The sequence below is a fragment of the Sinocyclocheilus anshuiensis genome, unplaced genomic scaffold, assembly GCF_001515605.1.
Source record: "Sinocyclocheilus anshuiensis isolate Anshui unplaced genomic scaffold, SAMN03320099.WGS_v1.1 scaffold181, whole genome shotgun sequence".
Classification (NCBI taxonomy): domain Eukaryota; kingdom Metazoa; phylum Chordata; class Actinopteri; order Cypriniformes; family Cyprinidae; genus Sinocyclocheilus; species Sinocyclocheilus anshuiensis.
In genome coordinates, this window is record NW_015540898.1 from 1,145,761 (window position 1) to 1,172,293 (window position 26,533).

The window sequence follows — 26,533 nt, forward strand, 5'->3', positions numbered from 1 at the left end:
ATTTCAAAAAAAAAAAAAAAAAAAAAAAAAAAAAATTCATAAGGCCATTGTTAGAATAAATTTGAATAAATTAAGTTGTTTTTATTAATTCAAATAATTAGACATGCTAAAACACAGAATTTGGTCACAATAAAGCATAAGGTGAGAAAAATTCATCAACACCCCAGTTTCACAATTTTAATTAATTAGACATGCTTTTTGATTAATAAAACTTAAATTTAACCATTAAAAAGGAGTCCAGAAAAATTTAAATGAAAAAAAAAGGAATCTAGAAAAATTAAAACTGAATTTGGGATATTAGTGTAATAGCCTTTCAGTGGAAAAAATACATCTCTCAGGTTTCATTAAAAATACCTTCATTTCTATTTCTGAGATGAATGAAAATATAATGGGTTTGTAGGGCTGGGCGATATAGCTAAAAAATATATCAACGATATATGTTTCATATCGTTCGGTATCAAACTTATAATATAATATAATTATTGACATTTTTTATAACCTTTTTTAAAACAGAGCAATAGAAAAAAAAATGTAATTTAACCACTGTATTTTTTATTTGCCCACTTTATTAAGACAAACAACAAATGTATATCTTTTCTTTTTTTTTTACAGTCAAACATAAAATAAAATGGAAACAAATATCTCCTTTCTTATGTTTTATATGCAGATTAAATAAGTCTTAAGGAAACTTTTGACTTGTTTCCCGAGGCCACAGGAGGACGCAATAAGCAAAATAATGCAGCACATCAATTGTCAATTCAAATAACGGTCTATAAAAACGTGCATAACGTCTAAATTAACATATGTAAATCAAATATTATTTTGTAAACTGCATAAACAATTATGAACAAAACAGCATCATGTGTTTATGCATTGCTTAGCCTAATACAAAGAGCCAAATCACCCATCACACAGATTGCATTTAAAAACATATGCGACGCAGTGAAATTAAATAAACCTTCACAAATTCGCGTTGCATTCTCTAAATGTTAAAACTGTTTTAACTTTGCATGACTTTCTTTGCATCTCTTGCATGAGACGCGAGTGCAGCAGTCATATTTGTCCATCTAACAATGTTCTGAATATGCGTTCTGTGTGAATGGCTCGCTTTGGATAAAAGCGTCTGCTAAATGCATAAATCATTATTATTATTATATTAATTAATTATTATAAATTATATTTGTCCATGTAAAAATGTGCTGAATATACGTTCTGTGTGAATGGCTTGGTTTCGGTTTTAACCTAATCAAGATCTTCTCCGCATTGAGCTATTATATTTCTGTAATATTTTGAACGAATAATACAGCAGCGGCTCGTCTCGTGGGCTAGACTAACAAAACATTAAAATGCAACGTCACTTACATCATCATCATCGCATCTCGCGCACCACTGATGATGCTCCCAGATGCACTCCTCACATTCGATTGTACCATTTTTGCATTCAAATGCAAATGTTTATTTTAAATTCGACTAATATTCATTCTTTATTCACAATCTCCTCATCACAGGCAGGCACAGCACTCATTTCAGCATGTGTTCGTGTTTGTGTGAGCCGTCTGCGTCACTCATAGCACGTGCCTATATCGTGCGCTATATTGAAAAATGTTTATATCGTTAATCGATGAAGGTGTACCGTCGATAAATATCGATACCGTTTTATCACCCAGGCCTAGTTTGGAAATACATGTTTGGAACAAGTAGGTGAACTAACACTATTTAATTATAATACATATCCAGGACAAAGTTTATTTAAAAAAAAAAAGACTCTTGAAAACAAGCTCACCTGATCAAACGCTGGGTAAATGTAGTCGGCAAACTGAATCTCTGCAATAGCGGTGGCTCCTGCCACAGCTGCGCCGATCCCAAAACCCACAATGCCTTGCTCACACAGCGGGGTGTTAAAAACACGGTCCTTACCTGAGGAGAGACCAGGTAAATGTCAACCTACTCTGCACTCAAATCAGTCTAAATCAGCATGTTTTTAATCAGCATCTTCACAACAAGTACCAAATCTGACATGCTCATCCAAAACAAGCTCCTAACAAGGCCATATGAGACAAGATGTCAGTTACAAGTCATTTGCACACAAACGCAAACATGGGCTGTGATGCAGCTGCAGCTGAAGCTTTGATGACTGCCATGATGCTTCAACAGACCGTGCTTTTAAGATTTTTTAAGATTTTTTATGGTTTTTATGTTATGTAGTACAAAGCAGGAAGCATTAACCTCAAACCATAAAACCTGCTGCAAAAAAGTTTTTTTCATAATTGAATTATATTACAAAACAAAACAGGGTAAACATACACAAGATCAGGAAAACACAAAAAGTCTGTTTTCCGCTTCCCCTTAAACGCAGTAAAGAACCACATGAAATAGTCTCTATATTTACAGCGGAAAGTTATTTTCATTCATACCAGAGCACATGAACGTCTCTTCCACTGAAGCTTCACTAACACATAAAGAATAACTAAAGATGTGACACTTCTGTGAAATCATGCATGAAACTCTTTCTACACAACACAGAGTAAAAGCAGTTAACGGATTGTTCTGGGCACAACTCAAGTTCACCTCTATGGACACATGCTGCCGATTACCACAAAATCACTGATGCCTTTCACAGTTTATGAAAACAAGCCAAAGTTGCATTTCACAGTAATAAAGTTATAATGTCAAAGTGGCAAGCTATCATGATTCATTGCACACTGTATGATTTTGGCCATGATTTTGCCATCTGAGACTAATTTCTGGGATCCTTCACTCTTAAAAATAAAAAGGTTCTTTATTGGCATCGATGGTTCCATGAATAGGGTGGCCAAGCGTGCCATTTTTATTGGACACGTCCTGGCCAGGATTTCTACATTGCCTAAAATATCCAGGTTTTGGCTGTTTGCGCTGCGCAGACCGATCGGTGTATGACATCCGTAAGAGCTATAATAGAGAGCAGACGTATCCTTATGCTTTCGAGTCGCTCTCGCGGTACTTTGATGTCATACAACGATCGGTCTGCGCAGCGCTGCTTCAAGTCGAACGAACGAACACATCTAATCTGTATGTGTTTTTGCATCGCTTCGACCGTTCTCTGTAGATCCCACCTTCTCACGTGCCACGATTGGTCGATTATGTACAATGCCTGCACGTTATTGGTCAAGCTACTTTCCGATCATTACCTTCAGCAAGTATGAAAACAGGAAAACAAAGCCAAATATAGAAATCCTGGCCAGGACGTGTCCCGTAAAAATGGCACGTATGGTCACCCTATCCATGAAGAGCATTTAACATTCAGGGCACCTTTCCATTCCAAAAAAAAAAAGATTCTTTACAATGGGAAAAGGTTCTTTCTTTAGATTATTAAAATGTTTTTACGCTAAGAAATAATGGCTCGTTTAAGACAGGGGTGTCCAATCCTGCTCCTCAACGTCCTGCAGAGTTTAGCTCCAACCCACCCTAACACACTTGTCTGGACGTTTCTAGTGAGTCTGAAGACCTTGTTGATTGGGGTTGGAGCTAAACTCTGCAGGAAAATGGCCCTCCAGGAGCAGGCTTGGACAACCCTGTTTTAAGAAATGATCACTGAAAGGTTCTTCGGGGAACCCCAGATGGTTCTTCTAAGGCATGACTGTGAAAACACCTTTATTTCTAAGCGCATAAAGGATTTCAGTTGTCGTAAAGTAAAATTGTGAGCCTCTGACAACTTAGCGTGACATTTTGTGATGAATCTTAAGTTCTGGCAGTTTTGCACTCTTATAGTCCTTTTGTAGCTCCGCCTCTTTTCAGCGCTGCGCTCGTTATCTTCTGTCTTCCGTTTGTATTTCCAGAGTGAGAAGGTAAGCTTGTACCAATTTATGAATGAACCGCTCATTTTAAAATCTTCCCGGTCTACTGACATTTGTTATGACATCCCTTTCAAACATTACAATGCTCAAGATAACTTTCATTAACTCGACAATAAGTAAATCCACTTCACCAGCTAATTACTCCTCAACAGCGATGCAATAGAGCTACTCCAAAAAACGAAGGATCAAAGACAGAATTCTAAAGATGGCTGCGTGCTTGTTTCTTTGATGCATAAGACAATAGAAGGTGTCTTGTACTGGACGAGAAGTGCTGCAACAATTGTTGTTAAGTGCCTCAAATTGTGGTTAATGCACATAATGACCCAGACTGGAAGGTTTTTCAGCACATTTGTCTTTTGGTGACTTGAATGAAGTCTATGCTTTATTTAGAGAAAAACAATAATATAGATGGCACTTGTGTGTGCTAGAAACAGCCGTATTCTGCTTACTGCCAAATACACACACACACACACACACACAACACTGAATAAGAATATGTAACCCTGGAGCACAAAAGCAGTCTTAAGTCGCTGGGGTATATTTGTAGCAATAGCCAACAATACATTGTATGGGTCAAAATTATTGATTTTTCTTTTATGCCAAAAATCATTAGGATATTAAGATCATATTCCATGAATATATTCTGTAAATTTCCTACTGTAAATATATCAAAACTTAATTTTTGATTAGTAATATGCATTGCTAAGAACTTCATTTGGACAACTTTATTAAAGGCAATTTTCTCAATATTTAGATTCCAGATTTTCAAATAGTTGTATCTCGGCCAAATATCATTTCGAAAAATTGACCCTTATGACTTGTTTTGTGGTGCATGGTCACATATAAACTTGCAGAAGGTTTCATGGTTAAAGCAGAATGCAAGGGCAATAGCAGGTTTCATGTTTGTTCATTGTGCATTAAATAATTTTAACAGATTGAACTTTGAAATTAACCCTAAGAAGAATAATTGCCATATAACTATTGTTTATTGTTAGGTCATGTTATCTAACAAATAAAATCTTACTGTAAAGTGTTTTTAATACTACAGTTTCCATCTATTTGATATACACTTAATATATGCAATCTTATCTAAATTTATTATAACAGCTGAGGTTTGTTATTTCCTGAAAAGTTATATTTTAGCTGGTGTCAATGATCTTATGTTGCATTTGGTCAGACTCAGCCCATTGCTTTACTGAAGTATATTATATTGTTCTTTTACAGCTGCAGACTGAGGAAGATCCTGAAACACCAGCAAACCCTAAAACAGACAACAGTTTACAGATGTGTACCGAATACTGAAATTTTGGTACCGTGACAACACTAGTTGAAGTAGTGATCTACTCCATCTGTGTTTGGATTATTGCTCTGAATCTGATCTGGATGTTGTCTTTGACAAAAATGCGGTCTTCTCAGCCTTTTGTTCAGGAGCTTTTTTTTTTTTTTTTTTTTTTTTATATGTGGTCCTCAAGAATGAAACTTGCCCACATTCAAGTGTTGATAAAAAATAATTCATGAAGCTAGAATAAAATGAGTTGTGTTTGTTTGTTTAAAAGCAGAGACTCTGTTCTTTCTTTTGACATATTGCATGTTCAAATATTCATACAACAAAATATTCTGGGGGCCATGAAGATTTTGTGAAAATGATCAAAAATGCTGGCGTTTTTTTTTTTTTAAAGGGGACATCGGACGCAAAATTCACTTTTACATGGTGTTTGAATTTAAATCCCCACAAATCATAAGCACTTTCTCAGAGCGAGCCGTTCAAAGAATCTGGGCAAAGTGACTTCACTTTGCACAGGCCCCTCCCACGACTGTTGACGGACACTGCTGTTTTAGCATAGACCCGCCCTGAGTGAGCTGTAAACAGTCCATCATCGTTTCGACGCCGCACCAGATGTAGACAAGAATGGCTCCTAAGCGATTGAGGTGTTCTGTTGTTGGATGTAATAATTAACATAGCAGTCGTCATTTACTCCCGACATCTGAGCCGCTGAAGACGCAGTGGATTACTTTTGTTTTTGAAGGGAATGCGCCCCCCGATCTACATAAATGCGTTTATGTTTGTGCAAATCATTTTACTCCAGACTGCTTTCTGAACGAGAGACAATTCAAAACTAAAAAGTTCAAACTCAAGGATGGATCAGTACCCACTGTTCATGATCCAGCTGCACCTCCAGAAGAAGTCAGTCCCACACTTTATATTTCTTATGATTATTTGCAAATCGCCTTTCCTCTTCCACTGAAGAGAGGGGCGGGGTGAGCAGTAGCTCATTAGCATTTAAAGAGACATGCACCGAAATGAGTCGCTGTGAACACAGCTGTTTTTGACAAGGTTAAAGGGGTGTTGTTTTACACAACCGCTGAGGAATTTTAACCAAAGTATGTTGCAGACATTTCATGAAGACCCTAAAGAATCATACCAACTTGTGGAAAATGGGCGTCCGATGTCTCCTGTAACGCTGGCGGGGAGTTAATTTGTAATTATTTTAAAAAGTACTTACATATGTAATTTAATGAAAACACACAAATAAATTTGACATTCAAAGTTGGTAAACCTATTAATTAATAAAAAAAAATTTTTTTTAAAGTAGTAGCTGAAGAATCATTTTGGAACCGGATCGTGATTCGCAGAATTGGAAGAGGATCGCATTGTGAGGTGCCTAAAGATTCCCACCCCTAACATCCAGTGTACGACCCGCTGACAACGCTGAATTGTGGCTAGACATCTTGGCTACAATTTATCGTACAATCTGTCAAGGTATTATCTTAAAGCAGGCTTAACATGCACATCCACCGAGAATGCAGAAGGACGATTTAGACTTAACGACTGCAGAATAACAGATTTGCATATAAAATAAGCACTCTAACAAAAAATACAAGGTGCACATTTCTGCTTTTAAACCCTCCAGAACGTCTTGGCCCATAAACCTCCATTGCAAACATGATTTGCTTGTTTCTACAAACCGAGAAACAAGTCAAAATGTGACCCTTGACCACAAAACCAGTCATAAGGGTCAATTTTTTTAAATTGAGATGTATACATTCATCTGAAAGCTGAATAAATAAGTTTCCATTGATGTGTGGTTTGTTAGGATAGGACAATATTTGGCCGAGATACAACTATTTGAAAATCTGGAATCTGAGGGTGCAAAAAAATCTAAATATTGAGAAAATCATCTTTAAAGTTGTCCAAATTAAGTTCTTAGCAATGCATATTACTAATCAAAAATTAAGTTTTGATATATTTACAGTAGGAAATTTACAAAATATCTTCATGGAACATGATCTTTACTTAATATCCTATATTTACTTTAAATATATTTATCCTATATTTACTTTAAATAATATCCTATTTTTGGCATAAAAGAAATATCAATAATTTTGACCCATACAATGTATTTTTGGCTATTGCTACAAATATACCCCAGCGACTTAAGACTGCTTTTGTGCTCCAGGCTCACAAATGACTCTGTGTGGTAATCGACGCAGTCCATCAAGCTTTTCTAATTTTAAACCTGAAACGATCCTTTAAATAATGCAAAAGAACAGGAATTTGCTGGTCATTTCAAAGTTTTAGTCAACTCACAAATCGGTCAGTCCTCGAAATAAAAAAGCTTCTTTGTTGAGTAAGGAATGCATTCAACAGGCAGCTGATGGGCATTTCAGAGATAATACAGTGTTTACCGGCCGCAGTCCACAATCCACTTCACAGAAAGCAATTTAAAGCAGACAGAAGGAGCTGCGTGTTCAGACGGTCAGCGGTGGCACTGCATTACGGCCGCGTGTGCGTCAGTCTTTCACATGTTGACCTGCATCTGCACCACGCGGGAAAGAGAGCAGAGACGCTCTCAAATGAGTGCCACGAAAACCCCGTTCCCGTCTAATGAGACGGCATGGAAAATAATGATCCCTCTCAAAGGTCAACACCTCCGACGTCAATAGCAAACAAAAGGCACCCACGCGGCGGGAGTCATATTGGAGTCGCGGATCTGTGTTTATTTCAAAACATCACAGAGTGTCTCAATATATAGCGCTTCTTTCCAAAACGAGTGGCAAACAGCAGATGTCTTTTTTTTTTAATCATTACAATAATGTCTGTTTTCCTCCTCTTTCCCGACTCTCTGCGGCCGCATAATTTAACTATTTATGGCTTGTGAAAACTGTAGAGGGTGTTCTGTTCAATCTGAATCTACTTCATTTACTCTTGCATAATTGATGAAGTGCAACAAAATGAATGGCAAAGAGCGCAAATACACAAACATTATGATGTTCTACTGAAAGCACATATTAAATTTGGTTTAGAGGAGCTTTAACAGAGCAATTTGTGCATGAATATTCAGAGGAAAATGCAAATTATCAAAATGTCATGTGCATATCACACCAGATTAGAAAACAAGCTGGTTACAACAAAGAAAATAACCCGTTTCAATGTTGTTTCTATATTAAACAAGTCAGACGTCTTTTTAGATGAAACATTAGAACTGACCGGATTCAAGATGCAAGACAACAACCTAATATTTAACCAGTATATACAGTAAACACATTGTATTTATAGATGTGTTATCAGAATCATCTCATTAACCCCTTGGTGAATATAGTGAAAATATTATTATTCTTTTTTTTAAATACGTTATATTTTAAACTGTAATTTATTTCTGTGATGCGCTGCTGTATTTTCAGCATCATTACTCCAGTCTTCAGTGTCACATGATCTTCAGAAATCATTCTAATATGCTGATTTGCTGCTCAAGAAACATGATTATTATTATCAGGATTCTTTGATGACTAGAAAGTTCAAAAGAATAGCATTTATTTGAAATAGAAATCTTTTCTAACATTATAAATGTCTTTACTGTCACTTTTGATCAATTTAATGCATCCGTGCTGAATAAAACTATTACTTTCTATCAGAAAAAAAAATGGTCCAAAAGCTTTAACTGGGTCCTGCATCAAGACAATGACTCTGAACACATGAGCGGTTCACCAGTGAATGATTAAAGCAGAAGAAATGTAATGATTAGTAAGGGCTAAGTCATAGTTCCAACCTTAACTAAAGAGAAATGTTAGAGAAACACCTGAAAGCAGTTCCTGCCATCATTCAATCAGAGTTGAATCAGTGTCTAACGAAGACTGGCTCAAACAAAGCCAATGTTCTGGACTGATCTACAGTTATTTGTGCTTAAGAACTCAAGTTTTTACCATATAATAAAGGCAAAGAGTCACATGCTTTTTCCAGCAAATCATTCATTCTTGGATGTTTGCTTAACAAATTAATAATATACAAATTGTACAAGAAAATATACAAGTTTAGTGTTATTTGTTTTATTTACTTCCTTTATTTAGATACAGGACAAGATCTGACCTCAAGGTTAAGTTCATGCTTATTTATGCAGCTTTAACATTTTACCTCGATGACCGATTAACATACTAGCAACTAATTACATCAAGACAGACACTAAATGGCCAAATGTGCAGAATACAACAGACACACTGCATGAATTACTGCATCCCACAATGCACTGCACTCAACCTAACTTTACATTTCCAGTGTGATGAACAAAGTGATCACAAGCACTGTTATTTTAGTATCACTGATTATAGCTTTTGATAATATTTTATTTTATCACACACACACACACACACACACACTCACACACACTCACACACACTCACGATTTTATTTTTATATTTTCTGTTGTCATTTTAATTTTAATTAAAGGTTTAGTAATTTTGTTTGTCGTTTTTATTAGTTTATTTAAATTGTGTCTATATAGTTTATAATAAGATTTCGTTTTTATTTAGTTTTAATTATCTCAGTACTTAATGAGAACTATAATAGCTGAAATTTTATTTTGTTTTTTTCAATTAATGTTTTTTTTTTTCAGGTAATGGAAACGTTGTTTATGGTTTGAGTTGTAGTTTTATTTAATAAATAACCCTATTTTTTTATCTCTTTTTTAACTCGTCATTTGATCATTCTCACAAAAATAGAACATTGTTACACAAAACCAATTTCAAATTTCTAAATTAAATTTCGAAACATTTAACATTTATATTTCCCAGCTGATAAACTGTCACCACTCACACTCAGCTTGCTTACAATTTACCGTGTACTGCTTATGTTTGAAGTATGCAGTACACAGTGAATAGTAAGCAGGTATTTCATTCTAAACTCAGTCTTCAGGCAGGAACTGTGCTGCCATCTAGTGTGAGCGCACACAACACACAGATGAGCACACTTCACCTCGTGTGTCCTAGGAGCATGAAAACTCACCGTATTTATCTCTGAGGCCGACTGTGCATCGAAACACCCCACCAAACGCCACATCTTCACCGAAAATCACTGCAGGAGACAGAGGTGTTCATATATCGCACCAGCTGACGCACTCAAGACCCTCAGTTACAGTCAGTCAGATGAAATGAGAGGTCAAGCTGCTCTCGTACCTGCGGTGGGATCGCCGGCGAGCGTGTTGTCCAAGGCACTGGTCACAGACTGGAACAAATTCATCTTCTGTGTGGGGCCTGCGGCGACACTCAAGTCAATCGTACAGTAAGTGTCAGCTATAAACACCTAATCTTCTATTTCGCTGCTAGTAAACGTCAGAGGAGGGTTTGTGGTTTTGCGTTTTGTTTGCAGATGCATTGGTAATACAGGTATTGTCGGTTTATATGCACTGAAAAATATATATATTACTAACATTATAAGTGAACCTCAGGAAACATAGACATTAGGCAGCATAAGGCAGGTTTACACAAATAATCATTCAGCAAAAAGGTCTGAAAATTACCAACCACAGAGATGTTGATTGTGTCATTTTGGTTTTTAAACAGCATCATATGCAAATGTGTGCATGCTGATTATGCATTATTGGCATAATTTTGACATTTTACACCTTAGCACCTTACTTAATGAAACTATAATTTAAAAATAAAAAGTAAAACGGCAGCATTACAATGCATTAATGTTCTACTCATTGACATTTTATGTGGAAAATTTGTAACAAAATACAATAATTTATATTACAATGATATGCAGCGATTATGCATGTATGTGTGCAATTATGGATACCGTACTCATATAATATGAATATGACATACAAGTATGACTTAAGATATTAACTGTTTTAATAAAGGGAACTGTCAAAAAATGTCAGTTGTAGGCTTTTAACACAACTAATTAGTCTTTTCATAAAATAGTTTATTTATTTTTATCTTATTTTTCCCCGTCCAGCCTCTATGAAATGATGTGCTCATTCCACTTTAGCAAACTAACCCAATCACCTCATAAGTTACATGTCAAGTACTGTTGTGGTCACTGTTTGAAATTACTTTTATGATATTAATTTCGAAGCACTGTATTTATTCATTTGTGCATAATGACAAAACTCAGTCAGTGTGTATTTGAGAGCAAGACTGACACCACAGCAAAGCCAGGCTTACGTATTATGAATATTATTTAATAACGAGTCCTTCTTTCCTGTTCTGCAGCTCCACTGTAAAGTGTAAACAAGGGCATTTACCGTACTGAGTAGGCGCAGGGTCGGGGTGATAGGAGAAGTGCGCTGCATGTCTCCTCTGCGCTTTCGGCTTGGCTGTGCAGTCAGGGGACCGTTTAAGCAGAGTTAACCCCAAACTGCTGCGCACGCCGCCGGTTAACCCGGTTAACGAAGACTTAACGGGTGAAGCTCTCAGAAACAGCCGCGTCGACGCCATTGCGCTGGAAGCCTAGCAGGAAGAGCGCTCTGACGTCAGCGCTCACATGGACAAGCGCCGCTCTGATTGGCTGGACGAGTGGGAGGAGTTTTGATTGACGGCGTACGTCACAAACGGGCCGCGTTTCAACCTAGAGCGCAGTGAAGAAAACGCTGTCTAGAGGTTTTGAGACACCCATAATGTTCTAATCGTTTTATCTGGTTTATCGTAACAGTTTATTAAACATAATTTGAGCTTGGAATATCACAATTCACGAAATTACTTGACAAATAAATCCAGAATATTTGGCTTTATTTTAAAAATCACGTTTATTTGTTGCCCGAGTCATTCTCTTTAACCTCTTAAAGGGATAGTTCGCCTGAAAATTAAATGTGTCATTATTTACCCACCCTCCACTTGTTCCAAACCTGTATGAGTTTCTTTCTTCTGTTGAACACAAAAGGAGATATTTTGAAGAATGTTGGTAACCAGACGGCTGATGGCAGCCATTGACTTCCACTGTATTTTTTTTTTCCTACTATGGAAGTCAATCAACATTCTTCGAAGTATCTTCTTGTGTGTTCAACAGAAGAAAGAAACTCGTACAGGTTTGGAACAAGTGGAGGGTGAGTAAATGAGAGAATTTTCATTTTTGGGTAAACTAATGCATATGTGCTAATATATTATAAAATAATCATATCATCACAAACTAAAATGTTTCAAACAGCACATTTTTGGGAGAGAATATTTTTCAGTTATTATGGTTTTGGTCCCCACAATTTTCTTTTTGTAGTATCTTAAACCAAAGTCAATTCCTTGATGCCATCACACAGGAAGGGAGATCATTTTTGGTGGGATTTGTTTTGGTGGAATATTCAAGGGGAGCTTTCAAGAATATTCTATAAATGCAAAATGTACAAAGTATTTTAATCCATTGACGAACACAAAAAAGTAATCATGCATTCTGACGAAATGGTATCAAGACAATAAACACTGAATAATGAGATGGCCGTGAAAACATGTCATTTTGCAAAACTAGAGTACAGTTACTTCCAAGAAAACATTATTATATGTAACAAAAGAATACTACATTTGGAATATACCTGACAAGGTGTGTTTATTTGTCATGTACACTTTCTTAGCTCACATCATGTAGTCAAATAAAATCAGAAACAGTTAGGAAGAAACGGACAACAAACATGAATTTGTTTAACGCGTCTCGAGGGAAGTGTTAAGCACGATGGCAGCTAGTGAAAGCAGTTTTGACTGACAGCTTGTTTAAGGTGCGAGACATTTGTCTCAGCGGCTCCTGAGCGTTTAGGAACAGTGGTTTTGAGTCCTGCAGGCTTCATCATCTCCATCCTCGTCATTTCCACAGCGTCTGACTGGACGTTTTCACACATTCAGAAACATCTAACTTCCTCCCGCTGTTGCACATCTTGGCCAGGTTCTGCAGCAGTAATAGAAAAAGATGGTTAAAAAGAACATTTCAATAATGTTTTTGCTTCAACCTTAAAAAGCCTACTGCATTATATTTGATATGCAAACTCCTAAAGAATCTAAATGATCAAAACTTTGCTGTTAAACCTGTTTCACACGCAATCTACTGCATGCTTTCTGTCGTCTGATTGATAGTTAAGAGTTTTTTTTATCAGGTAAAAGGTCTTTTAGTGTAATTGTAGAAACGTCCAGCTTCAGCTGGAGCTTCACGTGTCTTTCAGCTGTCAGATCTTGACTGGTTTTGATCAAGTAAAGGTCAGAATAACTGCAGTAATATCTCCAGATGAACACTTACTGGACTGAAGCAGCTCAGCTTTACTTGATTCTCCATCAATCATGTTTTAGAGTCTCAAATCTGATCCTCAGGATCTTCTGAGGAGCGTTTATTTGTTCATCTCTCAATCATCACTGGATTGCATTGCATTATATGTTTGGATCAATTCAATCTCATCTTACTAACACACATTATTGGAGATATAGAGTGACGACTGATATTTATTTTTATTTTTTTGCAAGTAATCCGCTATACTTCCTTAGTATGCGTTTTATTTTGATTGTTTTTATTTTATAATTTCTTCTTGTTTATAAATGGTCCAGCGGTATCATACACACAGTGCTGTATGATGGTGTTTCGGGACGAATGATGGACTGATCATCACTTACACTAGCAGCTCTGGCGATGCTGTTGGGAGACTGAAGAGCCGCCAGTTCATTGAGGATCTTCTTTAAATCACCGGCACACGCTTCTGCTGGAAGAGACGGTGATATAACAATCATCACCATATTAAAACAGCCAGAATCTGCTTTATGCATGTTGAGTAATCAGATACAAGAAATTTAGTTAACATTGCTTTAAAAAAATGTTTTGTTTTTTTTCAAAGGTACACCAAGTAATATCTATATGTAAAGTTTTACATATAAAGAAATAAATAGCATTCTTAAGAAATGCATTTAAAATTATTGATATATTGTCAAAAAAAAAAGGTCCTGTAAGCAACACTTTATGGAGGAATATTGAAGTAATTTAAGGAACATTTCAATAAACTGAAGGGAACGTAATACATCAATACACTCTCCTAAATGTCTAGGGAGCACAGTGTCTTGTATTAGCAAGGCTTTAAACTTGAAAAATACAGCTTCTATCTGTATAACAGATCTCCATTGCTTTTTAATATTTTACACAAAAAAAAACAACAAAAAAAGCGTTTGGCGTTTTGGATCACAACCGCTAGGATATAGAAATACCTTTTACTGAACATACTGATTACACTGCAAAAAATTGTTTTTTTCTTGTTTTCCAGTGCAAATGCCTAAAGATTCTTATAACAAGAGACATTTACTTGAGACATAAGATAAAAAGTCTTGTTTTCTGTGAAGTAAAAAAAAAAAATGAAGTGAGTTTATGATTAAAACAAGATGAAATATCTGCCAATGGGCTCAAAAAAATCAACTTCATTCAAAGGGAAAATACGTTTTCATTCCCAATGACAGATATTTGTTCTTGTTTTAAAGGGGTCATATGATACGATTTCAATTGTTCCTTTCTCTTTGAAGTGTTACAAGCTCTTGGTGCATAAAGAAGATCTGTAAAGTTGCAAAGACTAAAGTCTCAAATCCAAAGAGATATTCTTTATAAAAGTTAAGAGTCAACCACGCCTACCTAAAACAGCTCGTTCTAACACGCCCCCACATGTCTACGTCACGATGTGGGAAGATTTGCATAACGCCCCTCTGACACGAAATAAACCAATATCCCGATTTATTCGGTTACTCCTAACAGTACATTGACTGAACTGCTAAAAGAGAACCGATGATGGGATGTGCACGAGCAGAGCAGCTGGACTGAGTCTCGTCCTGCTGGGACACGGCATCACAGTATGGTAAGGGGCGTAACATTTCCGTCACACGCTTGAGGTATTCGGCCAATCACAATGCACTGGATAGCTGGCCAATCAGAGCACACCTCGCTTTTCAGACCGATGAGCTTTGTAAAAAATAGGCGTGTTTCAGAAAGGCGGGGCATAGAGGAGAAAAAATAATGTACAGTATGTGGAAAATAATGTGTTTTTTGAACCTTAAACCGCATAAACACATTGCATTACACCAAATACACAACATAATGTTCTTTTTAGCAACGTCATATGACCCCTTTAAGCATAAAATCACTTAATTTTGTTCAATTTCTTAGAAAACAAGACTTTCTTAATTTTGAATCTCAAGTAAACGTATCTTGACCTGAGGATGTTAAGATATTTGTAAAACAAAAATACTGAGGAAGATACTCATTTAACGTCATGACTTGATTAATTTCAGATGTTCTGCTCTGATTTCATACTGCTTTAGATTTGTGATTGCTTTCAGTGAAATGAGACTGTAGTTTGTACCTGGCTCAGGTGCAGGTTGCAGCTGCAGGTACGGATGATCGAGGAGCTCTGCTATGGAAATCCTCTCTCTAGGATTGCGAACTAAACACCTCTGAAACGGACAACAGAGAGACAGACGGTGAGCACTAACTAGGGGTCATTAAACGACTGATCAGCACAGCCAAACATCCTGCGCACCTTCAGCACATCGAGCAGGTCCTTCTCTGGGATATCGGGGAAGTCGAGAAATATAACTTGTGTAATACTAGATCAGTTCTGGTCGAACCTGCGAGTCCTTCATGATGCTGGTCACGTCAGGCTGAATATGGTTAGCGATCCCAAAATCGATCAGTTTCAGCGAAGCATCCACAATCACAAAATTAGCTGGCTTTAAATCACTGTGGATGATACCTTCAAATGAAAAACGCAACGAAATTCGTCAATTAAACAGAGACATGCATAAATAAACTGGATTACATGTTCAACAGTGTTTAGTATTTTTGCTTAGTTACTTAATTTTTTTATTTTCAGTAAAGATTTCTAAAAATTCTTAGTTGAGTTGAGAAGCAAAAAAAAAGTCTTGTTTTGTGAAGAATATCAAAATTAAGTGAGTTTATGCTTAAAACAAGTAAAAATATTGGTCAGTGGAGTAAGAAAAATTAAAAGGGAAAGCAAGATCATTTAACTTTTTTTTTTTTACCACACTGACAGATATTTTTTTTCTTCTTTAAAGTTGGGTGTTATCTAAAATAGAGACTTGCAGGTAGGCCCTAGTGTTATACACTGCAAAAAAAAAAAAAAAAACATTCTTACTTAGTATTTTTGCCTTGTTTCCCATTACAAATATCTAAACATTCTTAAATCAAGAAACATTCATTGGAGTAAGACAATGGCATACGATATTAAGTCTGGTTTTCTGGGGTTAAAGAAAAATCAAAATTAGGTAAGTTTATGCTTTAAACAAGTAAATGGGGTAAGAAAAATAAATGTAACTCAAAGGGAAAACAGGATTATTTTTCTTACCCCATTGGCAGATATTTTATTCTTGTTAAAACTCACTTAATTTTGATACATGTTTCAGAAAACAAGGCTTAATACCTTATGCTAGTTTGCTTCTTAAATTAATGTATCTATTAATGTATTAATATAATATTAATGTATAATGTTAATGTATTAATGTATGATTTAAGAACGTTTAGACATTGTGACTGGTAAACAAGACAAAAATATGTAAGAGTTTTTTTTTTTTGCTGTGTAGCAGTAAGTAACACTGCAAAAAATGATTTTCTTACTCTGTATTTTTGTCTTGTTTTCCAGTACAAATATTCTTAAAATCAAGATTAGTTGAGATGCAAAATGACTTGAGATATTGAGATATAGTTCACTGAACAGAAGTCAAATATCAAAATTAAGCTACTCTTAAAACAAGAAACTTATAAAAACATAAACTCACTTTTGATACATTTTAAATTTTAAACGGGAAGAATGTTTAGATATTTGTACTGGAAAACAAGACAAAAGCATTGAAAGAGAAAATAATTTTTTGCAGTGTGAACTTGACAGACGTCTTTGACCATTCGTGCTTAGATGTTTAGAATGTCAAGTTAAAGAAGTTCATCTTTTCGAAATCCTGTGCTCTTTTCTGTTCCGTAGTGCTGTGTGCTTTTTTTAAATGCAAGAACGCATTCTGTGTGAACAACCCCGAATGCTTTGCTCAAATCAGGAGTAACAGTGATGGTTCAGAGAGTCCCTCACCGTGTCTGTGGATGGTGTGCACAGCCTCCAGCATGTTCCTCCAGTAGCACTTCCTGTCCAGAGGGTTGACGGACTTGCGGTTGCGCAGCCAGGTGTTGAGATCCAGGTGACCGCACTCCATCAGCATGTAGATGCAGCTGCTGGTGATCTCACTGCGAGCCAACAGGAAGTCATGTGATCAGGAGCACACTAGAACAGCTAGGGCACGGTTTCCAATCACAACACACTTACTAGTCATAGAGTTTAATGATCTGGTCACTGTACTGTTGAAGATGATTCAAGTGCTCAATCTCATTCTTATAGCTTTCCACGGCCTGAGCGTCGGCCTCCTCTAGATTCACATGCTTCAAAGCATACACGTGCTTCTTATGGTCAAACACCTGAAAATAAACACAATTATTTCTGTTACACACAGTGGATCAGATATAAATGAAAAATCACACAGAGAATACAGTCATGCATCATTTCTTTCGTACCTTACTGGACCCGCCGCGGCCGATCATCTTGAAAATGAAGAACTGTTTGCCCTTGATTGTGATGGATTCGTTTGAGAAAGCGGAGGCGGGGGTCTGAGGGTCAAAGATCGCAGATTGTTAAATTTATTCAATATTTCACAGAAAACGAGGCAGAAATGAAGCCACTAGTAAACTGTAACTGTAAGGATTTTCATTTTATTAAGATGGCTTGCCATAGGTCTCACTCTACATTGTTTTTAACTGAATTATCGGTTTCCTTCAAAATTAAAATCAAGAAAGTCAAGGTTTGGATGCAACAAAATCCCCAGCAAAAAAAGCTGACTTTATGGAGGTCTCTTAAAGGAACAGCTCATCAAGAAATGTAATTACCATTTACTCAAGTCATACCACACTGACTTTAAGACTTTAAGTGTTATTTTAGTATCATTGATACACTACTATAGTTTTCGTTAATATTTTGAATAAGGTTTTAAATTTGTTTTGTTTTTTCATATTAATTTTAGTTAAAGTTTTAGTCATTTTGCTGCATTTTTTAAGTTTTAGTTTATACAATTTTTTTGTACTTCAAGTTAAATTAAATTAACAAATGATACCTTGGCAACTAATACTCCTTAATCTGCTCTGCATTTTTTCTATCCAAATTAAAAGAATTAAGTTTCTCTCTTCTAGTTCTCTCTATTACACATTTCTCTGTCCGTCTCATGTTTCTGATATATACGTGATGTCTTCACCTGTGACGGCTGCGGGACGCAGGACACCCGGCTCTGAGGGATGAAGATGAAGAGTCACGTCTAATCCATGAGCTCTGCTGTGTTTTTACCTGTTTGCATTGGGGTCTTTGTAGTTGGGAGTCTGACAGCTGAGAGAGGGGTGTACTCTGGGAGGCACAGGTGTTCTCAGAGCATGAAGTGAGGATGAAGAGGAAACAAGGTCTGCAGGAGCTTTACGATCCTGAATAGAGCCACAAAACAGACTGATCATGAAGCAATCCCAGCCGAGTCGACTTTAATCATTCTGAGCTCAAATATCAAACACAAAAGTGTGAGCTGTAACCAGACCTCTGGAGACGCATGTCTGTTGATGAGAGTAAGAATCTTCCATTCTGATGAAGTCTCCTTGGCAAGAGGCTTTTGCTGCTCCTCAGGAGCTTTTATTGGATTTTCTTCTTCCTTTCTGTTACTTAGTGCTTCCACATTTTCTGCAAAACCAAACACATTTTTTGAACAAGCATTTTTCATGTTAACCTTAGAACATACTCAACAAGAAATCAATGTTTTTGTATTGCAAAAATGTGAAATGTCTCATAGGTGTAGGGTTAGGGTTGCATTAGTCTGTAATAATTAGCATTAACTTTATAGAAAAACAAAAGTTTACTGTATGTAACCCAGGGCTACTCCAGTCAAGTAGCCCTAAACATGTTAGTGTAATAAGCACACTGTTAATCACTTAAAGCATCTGAAAAATGACAGCTTGCTATTTCCTTTATAACTAAATATAGACAATATTAAATATGCTCATGTTTAGGTTTATATGTAATAATAAATGTTTTGATTTGGAGCACTTAACATTAAAATGTAAAAAAAAAAATAATAATAATAATAAATCCCATTGGATTGGAGACAAAAGTGTGAAAAAGATGTTTCAATAAAAAATATATAAATTAAAAAAATAAAAATCTGCTGTAAGATACTGAAAATATGATGCAGGGACCAAAGATGTCAGTATAGACTAAATATATCATTTTTTTAAAATAATCATACTAATGAATTATTAAATGTAGCTGTTAACGGTGATTACCAGGGTATGAGCACCAATGGCTCATGTAGACGATATGGTAACACAATGGCCATATTATAACAATATAATATGATTTCAGTGAATTATCAAAGTTGTGGAAGTATTATTCTATGCATTATATTGAAATACACAAATGAATTAATTTTAACTCGACAGCAATGCATTCAGTCTTGCACCTTGACAAAAATGTTTTCAATGTAAAAATTATCTTTAAGTATTTTGGAGCTCATAGATTTCTATGTAAATCTCTGATGCTTGGACCCCTAATGACAGAACGCATAAATGAGTCTCGTGTGAACAACACTGAAGTCCACCTCAAACAAACGGACCACTCGACTGCAGTGGACTGTAGATCAGAGAGACAGACAGATCTCCAGCGAGAGCGATTACAGTGTGAAAACACTGCAGCAAAAACAAAACACAGACAAAGCTCTAAAGTGCACCTCAGAGAGGAACAAAACGTCTCCTTTAACAGAAAAGAATGAGATTAACCTGCAGCGTTCTCTTCGTGCTCAGCAGGAAGCAGATGAGTTTTACCTGAGAGATTTCAAGAACACTGGCTTTAAACATACTGCAATACCGTGCACCTTTACTCTTAAAAAGACCCAAAGAAATGATCCAATTTTCATCCACGCATCTCGAAAGATCCTACTTCCCAATGTAAAAACACCCATAAATACAATAGAAGTAATCAGTATATTTGGTCCATCTTCTCTGATGCTAAATTTAGCATGTACCTGCAGAAAGTGATTATTCTAGGCAAACACTTGCATACAAAGCTAATGAAAATGGACAAAAGAAGTGCATTTTTAATTGCATGGGGTCTTTAAAGTACCATATTCTTACTAAACCAACAAATGTCATGTTTTACCTTGCGAGAGCTCAAACTGAGCATGTGCGATATGCACAAAAGCAAAAGCTTTACTGTGCAATCTGGCAATACTGAAATGATCTGGAGCGTCTTCTGGATCTTCGATTCTGTAGAGGTGGCGAAGAATAAATTACTCAAAGTATCAGCTGCTGACATGAGACTTAGTGCAATCCACCACTGACTCACCCTTTCAGCTCTGCATATCTCACCAGCATTCGAGCATAGCTTTCAGTTTTGCAATGCTTTGCCAAAGGAAACCTGGCGAACACTTTAGAGTAGCAGTCCAGGAGTTTGGAGAGAAACGCCGGGTCTGAACCAGGGTCTCCTCTCTTCTGCAGGTTTTTCAGGAAGATCTGACAACTTTCAGGAGAGTTTGTGCTGATGAGCTGGTTGATGTCAGTGGTTTCTGTGAAAGAAGGAAGACATAAATCTATCAGAAAAGAGTGCACTGCAACAAAAAGTTGTTTGAGCAAAGCCACCATCGTGTGATAGAAGCAGACTAAAACCAAAGTATTCTGGGTCAACATATAATTGATATAATATTAGTTAAGAATTACCTTCCATTCTAGTGGTTTCTTTTCTTTCTGCTCTTTGTAGAAGTGCTGTGATGGTGTCGCCCTCTTCAGGGTTTCCCCTCAGATGAGCTGGACTGATCACGGGAGGCTGCACAGAACAGAACGACACTATTCAGGATTGTATAGATGTTTACTTTCTTTCTAACTAACTCTCAGCACTGGTGAGTTTAAGTATTTTAAGGAAGACTCTTATACCTTCAGGTTTAATAGACTGTAGGAGTCCTCATCAGGAGTGCCTTTCTTTGAGGAGCACATTGGGAATGTGGAGCGGACATTTGAACCGCTTGTTTGCCTGGAGAAAATCAAACATTAAAGCTTGATAAAGATCAAAGAAATTTAAAACAGTGTGACTATAAAATGAGAGAGTTTAACACTTTTACAGTAGATGCGCTACACACCAGTGATGACATATGTGACGCTGGAGCACAAAAGCAGTCTTAAGTCGCTGGAGTATATTTGTAGCAGAGATTTTGCTAAAGCATTTATAGGGTAGTAGTGACAGTACAGTAGTAGTTGGCATCACTCTCATTGGGGGCTTTTTACATCTGAAAGCAACACATACAAACATACAATGGAACATGTCCTGCACAATATGTGTGTGCATATCAACTATAACATATTCACCACTGAGTGGAAAGTGCTATTATTGTTATTTAATTAATGATTAAAAAATAATAAAAATTATTATTTAAATTATAAAAATTAAACAAAGATTTACTGGTGCAATAATACTATTGTAGTGTGAAATACAATTGTACTTGTAAAATACATATTTTAAATGTATTTGTAAACCTAGCCATTTTTTCTCTTGCATTTACGCAATTCACGTGGGTCATGCTTCTTGTAGGAAAATATGGAAATCCATAAAAAAAAGGGAACAATTACATCCCTGGTGTACTTAATTCACTGGATTACAGTAATAAATGACTGATATCTATTTGTGGTCATATCGCCACCCCTGCACAGATTCACATCTCTCACCTGGAGAAAGCACCGCCGTGTGCAACAGGAGCTTCTGGTTTCTGAGCACCGTCAGAGTCACTGCTCTCGTTTTCAGGGATAGAGAGCGGCACCATGGGAACTCTTTCTGCCTACAGGAAGGAACATATAGGAAAGAAGGAAGGTAAGTATATGCATTTCCACTTTCAAGTGTTGTTTGCCGACGGCCTGACCTCTTGTCACACCTTACCATGGCTATTCTTCTTCTTTGTTGTGACCCTGCTCTCCACACAGGCATGTTCTCATCTTGTGGACTGAACTTCTGATCCCTCCTGGAATGCAGACCGTTTGTTAACATCAATTCTTTCATGGTAAAAATTTCTGTCATGACAAATACCTATTCCTTACCAAAAACAGGCTGTAAATTGTAAGTATTGTGCATTAGGTACATAAATAAATTAAGTGTTTTAAATGTTTGGGGTAAGAAAGTTTTTTTTAATGTCTCTTCTGCTCACCAAGCCTGGGTTTATTTGATCAAAAACAATAATATTGTGAAATATTATTAAAGTTTAAAATAACTGCTATGTGAATATTTGTTAAAATGTAATTGATTGCTGTGATCAAAGCTGAATTTTCAGCATCATTACTCACATGATCCTTCAGAAATCATTCTAATATGCTGATTTGCTGCTCAAGAAACATTTCTGATTATTATCAATGTTGAAAACAGTTGTGCTGCACAATATTTTTGTGGAAACTGCGATACATTTTATTTTTCAGGATTCTTTGATGTATAGAAAGTTTAAAATAGCAGCATTTTTTTTTTTTAATGTCTTCACTGGCACTCGATCAATTTAATGCATCCTTGCTGAATAAAAATTAAATAAATAAATAAAAACAACTTCCTGACCCTAAACTTTCGAACAATATTTTTTAACAATATGTGGTATCATCATGTGTTTTTTTTTTTTTTTTTACTAAATGTGGTTATTCTTAGCCTTTTAATAATATTAAATATGTTGCTTGATTCGCTATGGCCTGCAAAATTCTCATGAATTTCCCATGAAAGAACAGAAGTTTTCATACCCCTGGTGAAAAGTGCTGCTGGTCTGCAGGTCACATGTTCCGTCTGATCTTCTGGAGCTGCTTCTCACAGACTCGTGTGCATCGTCATGTGCAGACACTAGAGATATTTCACAAGGCATTTAAAATGCATGCTTGATTTATAGAAAGCAAAAGTATACATTACAGGATTTTAATAAAATGTAACAAAATGCTTACAGCAAACCATCACATTTTTTCTTTAAATAAATTATCGTTTATCAGGGCTTGAATTTCAGCGCGGCATTGCGCAGTGTTCTACTGATTCCCGCAGTTTCCGCACATGTAACGTGGGAAATTCCCGCAAATATTTCAGAGTGAAAAACGCTCAGGACAGATGACGGAATGTATCATTTGCACGTGCTTTTGAGTCTTACAATTTTAAACATTCAAGTGCTAAATTCAGTACTTGCGCGCTCTCTGTGAGACCCCTTTCTGTGAGCTCACAGCCAAAGCACGCACACATAGAGCCGCATCTGACAGCGCGCGACTACAGAATAAAGTTGTGTTGAGCCTTACTGGCGTAAACGGCCAAACACATACAAAATTATGTCAAAATGCCCATCTTGATGAGTATTCACGTAAACAGTCGATTTATACTTAACATATATAGGCTATTAAGTGAATGTAAACAGTTGAGAAACAAAACTTTTGTGTAACAGTTAGATCCGTGCGTAAGGTCTTAAAGAGACAGCAACCTAAATAAACCTGCTGCTGTCTGTCATTAAAGGGGTCATATGATGCGATTATCGATTCTTTTTTTATTACTCACCGTTTACTTGTCTTTTTTAGTTAAAATAAATTCAATTCAGAGTTTGAAATCAAAGTTCTTTATGTATCTTCCTCACAATATAAATATGAATCAACAACATCATAAATTGTAAAACACAAACACACTGGGTGACAAAACATTTAGGTTGGATGATTGTACTTTAAAAATGTCTAAAAAAAAATACCCTAACTCCCCGCTCAAATAAAAAAAGAATCCCCCCAATAAGAGCCACCTAAAGGGGAATCCCCCCCCCCTTCTAAAATTTTGCAACTTTTTATCTCACATTTGACATTTTTTTAATCACAGGTGCTAGTTTATATCTTGCAATTCTGTTTTTTTTCTCAGTATTGCCAATTGTGAGATAAAGTCGCAATTTCCTTTTTTTATTTAATTATTTATGTTTATTTTTTTATTCTATAACAGGCTTCCATACAAAAGCATAGTAAAAAGTAGTCGCCATGATGCGAACTAACCTGAAATGTTCTCCTTATCTTCATGCGAGAGGAGCTGGCGTTTGCCTGCGTTTAGATTCCTCACGGCAGCCTCCAGAACGCGCCTGGGTTTAGCATTCATTTCAAAAGCCTTCTGAAGAATCAAAGTGCATTTCTTAAAGTTGCCTGGGGAGAATGAAAGCAACTTAATGGCCATGTTTTCAATTAGCGATTCATTTCAGACAGAGGCAGAAGCTTACTACATGCCTTAGATTTTTATTTAAATTTTTAAGTCTCCTTACCTTGCAAAAGCTCAAACTGAGCATAAGCAATGTGAACAAAGGCAAAATCCTTACAGTGCGATCTCGCTATGTCAAAACTAGCCTGTGCATCATTTACATCTTGGATGCTGTTGACAAAGAGAGACTAAAAAAAAAAAAAAAATGCACTAAAATATTTGCCAGTTTAAAACAGATCTGTTTATTTATAACAAAAAATAGTTCACCCAAAACTAAAAATCTGTCTTTATTTTCTAAGTATATTTCCTAATGTAAAAAAGTTGTTAAATATTCTCTTTTTGTGTTCCACAAAGAAATTCTTACAGAACTGGAACAAAATAAGAGAGTAAATAATGACAAGTTACATATCTGGGTGAACTATTCTTGAATGAAACAGATCATGATGTACAGAACATCCATAATAATGAAATTAGAATTACAAATCCCAGTGAAACAGGAGATGACTTACGTTTTTAACTCTGCAAATCTGACCAGCATCTTGGCGTAGCTCTCAATCTGACTGTACTTGCCCAACGGCATGCTGGAAAAGACACGCGTGTAGCAGTCGATGAGTTTAGTGAGCAGGCTGGGATCCGTTTGAGGATTGCCTTTCCTCTCCAGATTGGTCAGAAGCGTCCGGCAGGTGTCGGGTGAGTTTGAGCTGATGGCCTGGTTGATGTAATCTGTGTCATCTGTATGGAAGAAAAGCCGATACTGTTCTGCTCTGCTTGACTAACACCCAGGATTCTTGTTTTGGCCAATGAATTTCCTTGACCTTTGCATTCTTTCGTGATTATTGGATCAGAATCATTACTAAACATTTCAGAGATCGCTTTCTGAAAGAAGAAATATTTCCGAGCCGGGCATATTTACAAACATTTATATTGGAATTACAGGAACGTTCATGACTTCTCAAGATTGTATTCATTTCCACAACATTCCCAGACCTAGAATTCCCAAATATATCCATGTTTTAAAGGGGTCATATGATGCTATTTTAAAGATCATTATTTTGTGTATTTGGTGTAACAGAATATGTTGTTAGAACGAGGCGTTTTAGGAGGGCGTGGCAGAGTCTTAACTTTGATAAAGAATATCTCTTTGGATTTGAGACTTTAGTCTTTGCAACTTTACAGATCTTCTTTATGCACCAAGAGCTTGTAACACTCCAAAGAGAAAGGAAAAATTGAAATCGCATCATATGACCCCTTTAAAGTGTGGGCAAAATTATGACCCAAATCTGGAAGTTCTTACCATCATTGTATAACTTCTTCATCTTGGCCAGCCGCTGACACAGCATGGCGATCTGCATCTGTCGCTCTGTGCTCTCTTCTTCATCCATCTCTGCACACTAAACAACACAGCACACAGCAACACAACACCTACTGTACTGCACTGACATCTTCAGGAAGACGACACCATACTTCAGTCATTCCAAACATGTCTCATCCCATCCTTGATGTTTAATAGACCTTAAAGTATTCAAACTGCACAAACCTAGATAACTTATCAATGTTGGGTCTCTTTATGGGCAAAACACCATTCAAAGATGATATTAAGTCACACAGTAAAGTGCGTCATCCATGTCTGGGGCCCTTTCAGCTCTTTATCCTACTAACTAGATCTTAACTCTCATCAAATGCATTCTTTGATATAATTATTTTTAACTTGCTGTGTTTATTAGCCTAACAGCTAAACTAGCAACTAGCTATCCGGCTAAGCTCACTCTACAACAGAACATTTCTCGTTGACAATCGTGTATTATCGCTTTAGTTATTGACAATCAACATCTTGACGCACTAAATCGCACTGTACGCATTTTGGACCGATATTAGAGTATCTTAAAGCAGTATACTTAGAAAGAGAAAGGAGGAAACTTTGACGGTAGGATTTATCCAATGTTTTGTTGAGCAACCGTTTCAAAATTCGCGACGCCCCCTTAAACGCGCGTTCCTATTGGCCCGTTTGTATTCCACGTGACCAGTTCGCACCGGAGGGGCGGGGCTGTGCGTCATACTTTCACTAGAATTCATGCTGTAAACATGAACTAGAACATTTTCAAACTAGTAGTTCAACACATCTGATGTAGATGTAAAGATGTGTAGAACTGATATGCAATATAGAAACAAACTACTTGCAACCATGTG

The 26,533-nt window shown here is 36.5% G+C and overlaps 2 protein-coding genes across 2 annotated transcripts in view; both read right to left on the reverse strand.

Annotated features, from left to right (window-relative positions):
- bckdhb (branched chain keto acid dehydrogenase E1 subunit beta) overlaps positions 1–11,615 on the reverse strand; it is a 72,811-nt gene extending 61,196 nt beyond the window's left edge. Inside the window, exons 1-4 of the mRNA XM_016486837.1 lie at positions 11,357–11,615; positions 10,281–10,358; positions 10,111–10,179; positions 1,784–1,917 (exon numbers count right to left, since the gene is read on the reverse strand). Of these exons, the coding sequence (XP_016342323.1) occupies positions 1,784–1,917; positions 10,111–10,179; positions 10,281–10,358; positions 11,357–11,549 (474 nt within the window). The 5' untranslated portion in view covers positions 11,550–11,615. The remainder of the gene's footprint in view (positions 1–1,783; positions 1,918–10,110; positions 10,180–10,280; positions 10,359–11,356) is intronic.
- A 648-nt stretch (positions 11,616–12,263) lies between these two features.
- LOC107689015 (dual specificity protein kinase Ttk-like) lies at positions 12,264–26,164 on the reverse strand. Its single transcript, XM_016486886.1, has 21 exons — positions 25,641–26,164; positions 24,856–25,078; positions 24,411–24,517; positions 24,151–24,294; positions 22,891–22,987; positions 22,055–22,136; positions 21,847–21,956; positions 21,061–21,157; positions 20,848–20,953; positions 20,477–20,696; positions 20,291–20,397; positions 18,676–18,820; positions 18,443–18,563; positions 17,621–17,715; positions 17,378–17,533; positions 17,147–17,298; positions 15,678–15,802; positions 15,590–15,640; positions 15,413–15,503; positions 13,692–13,777; positions 12,264–12,978 (listed from the first exon to the last, which is right to left on the reverse strand). The coding sequence occupies exons 1-21, from the start codon at positions 25,726–25,728 to the stop codon at positions 12,895–12,897; spliced, it is 2,487 nt and encodes an 828-aa protein (XP_016342372.1). The 5' UTR covers positions 25,729–26,164; the 3' UTR covers positions 12,264–12,894.
- Between the last annotated feature and the right edge of the window lie 369 nt (positions 26,165–26,533).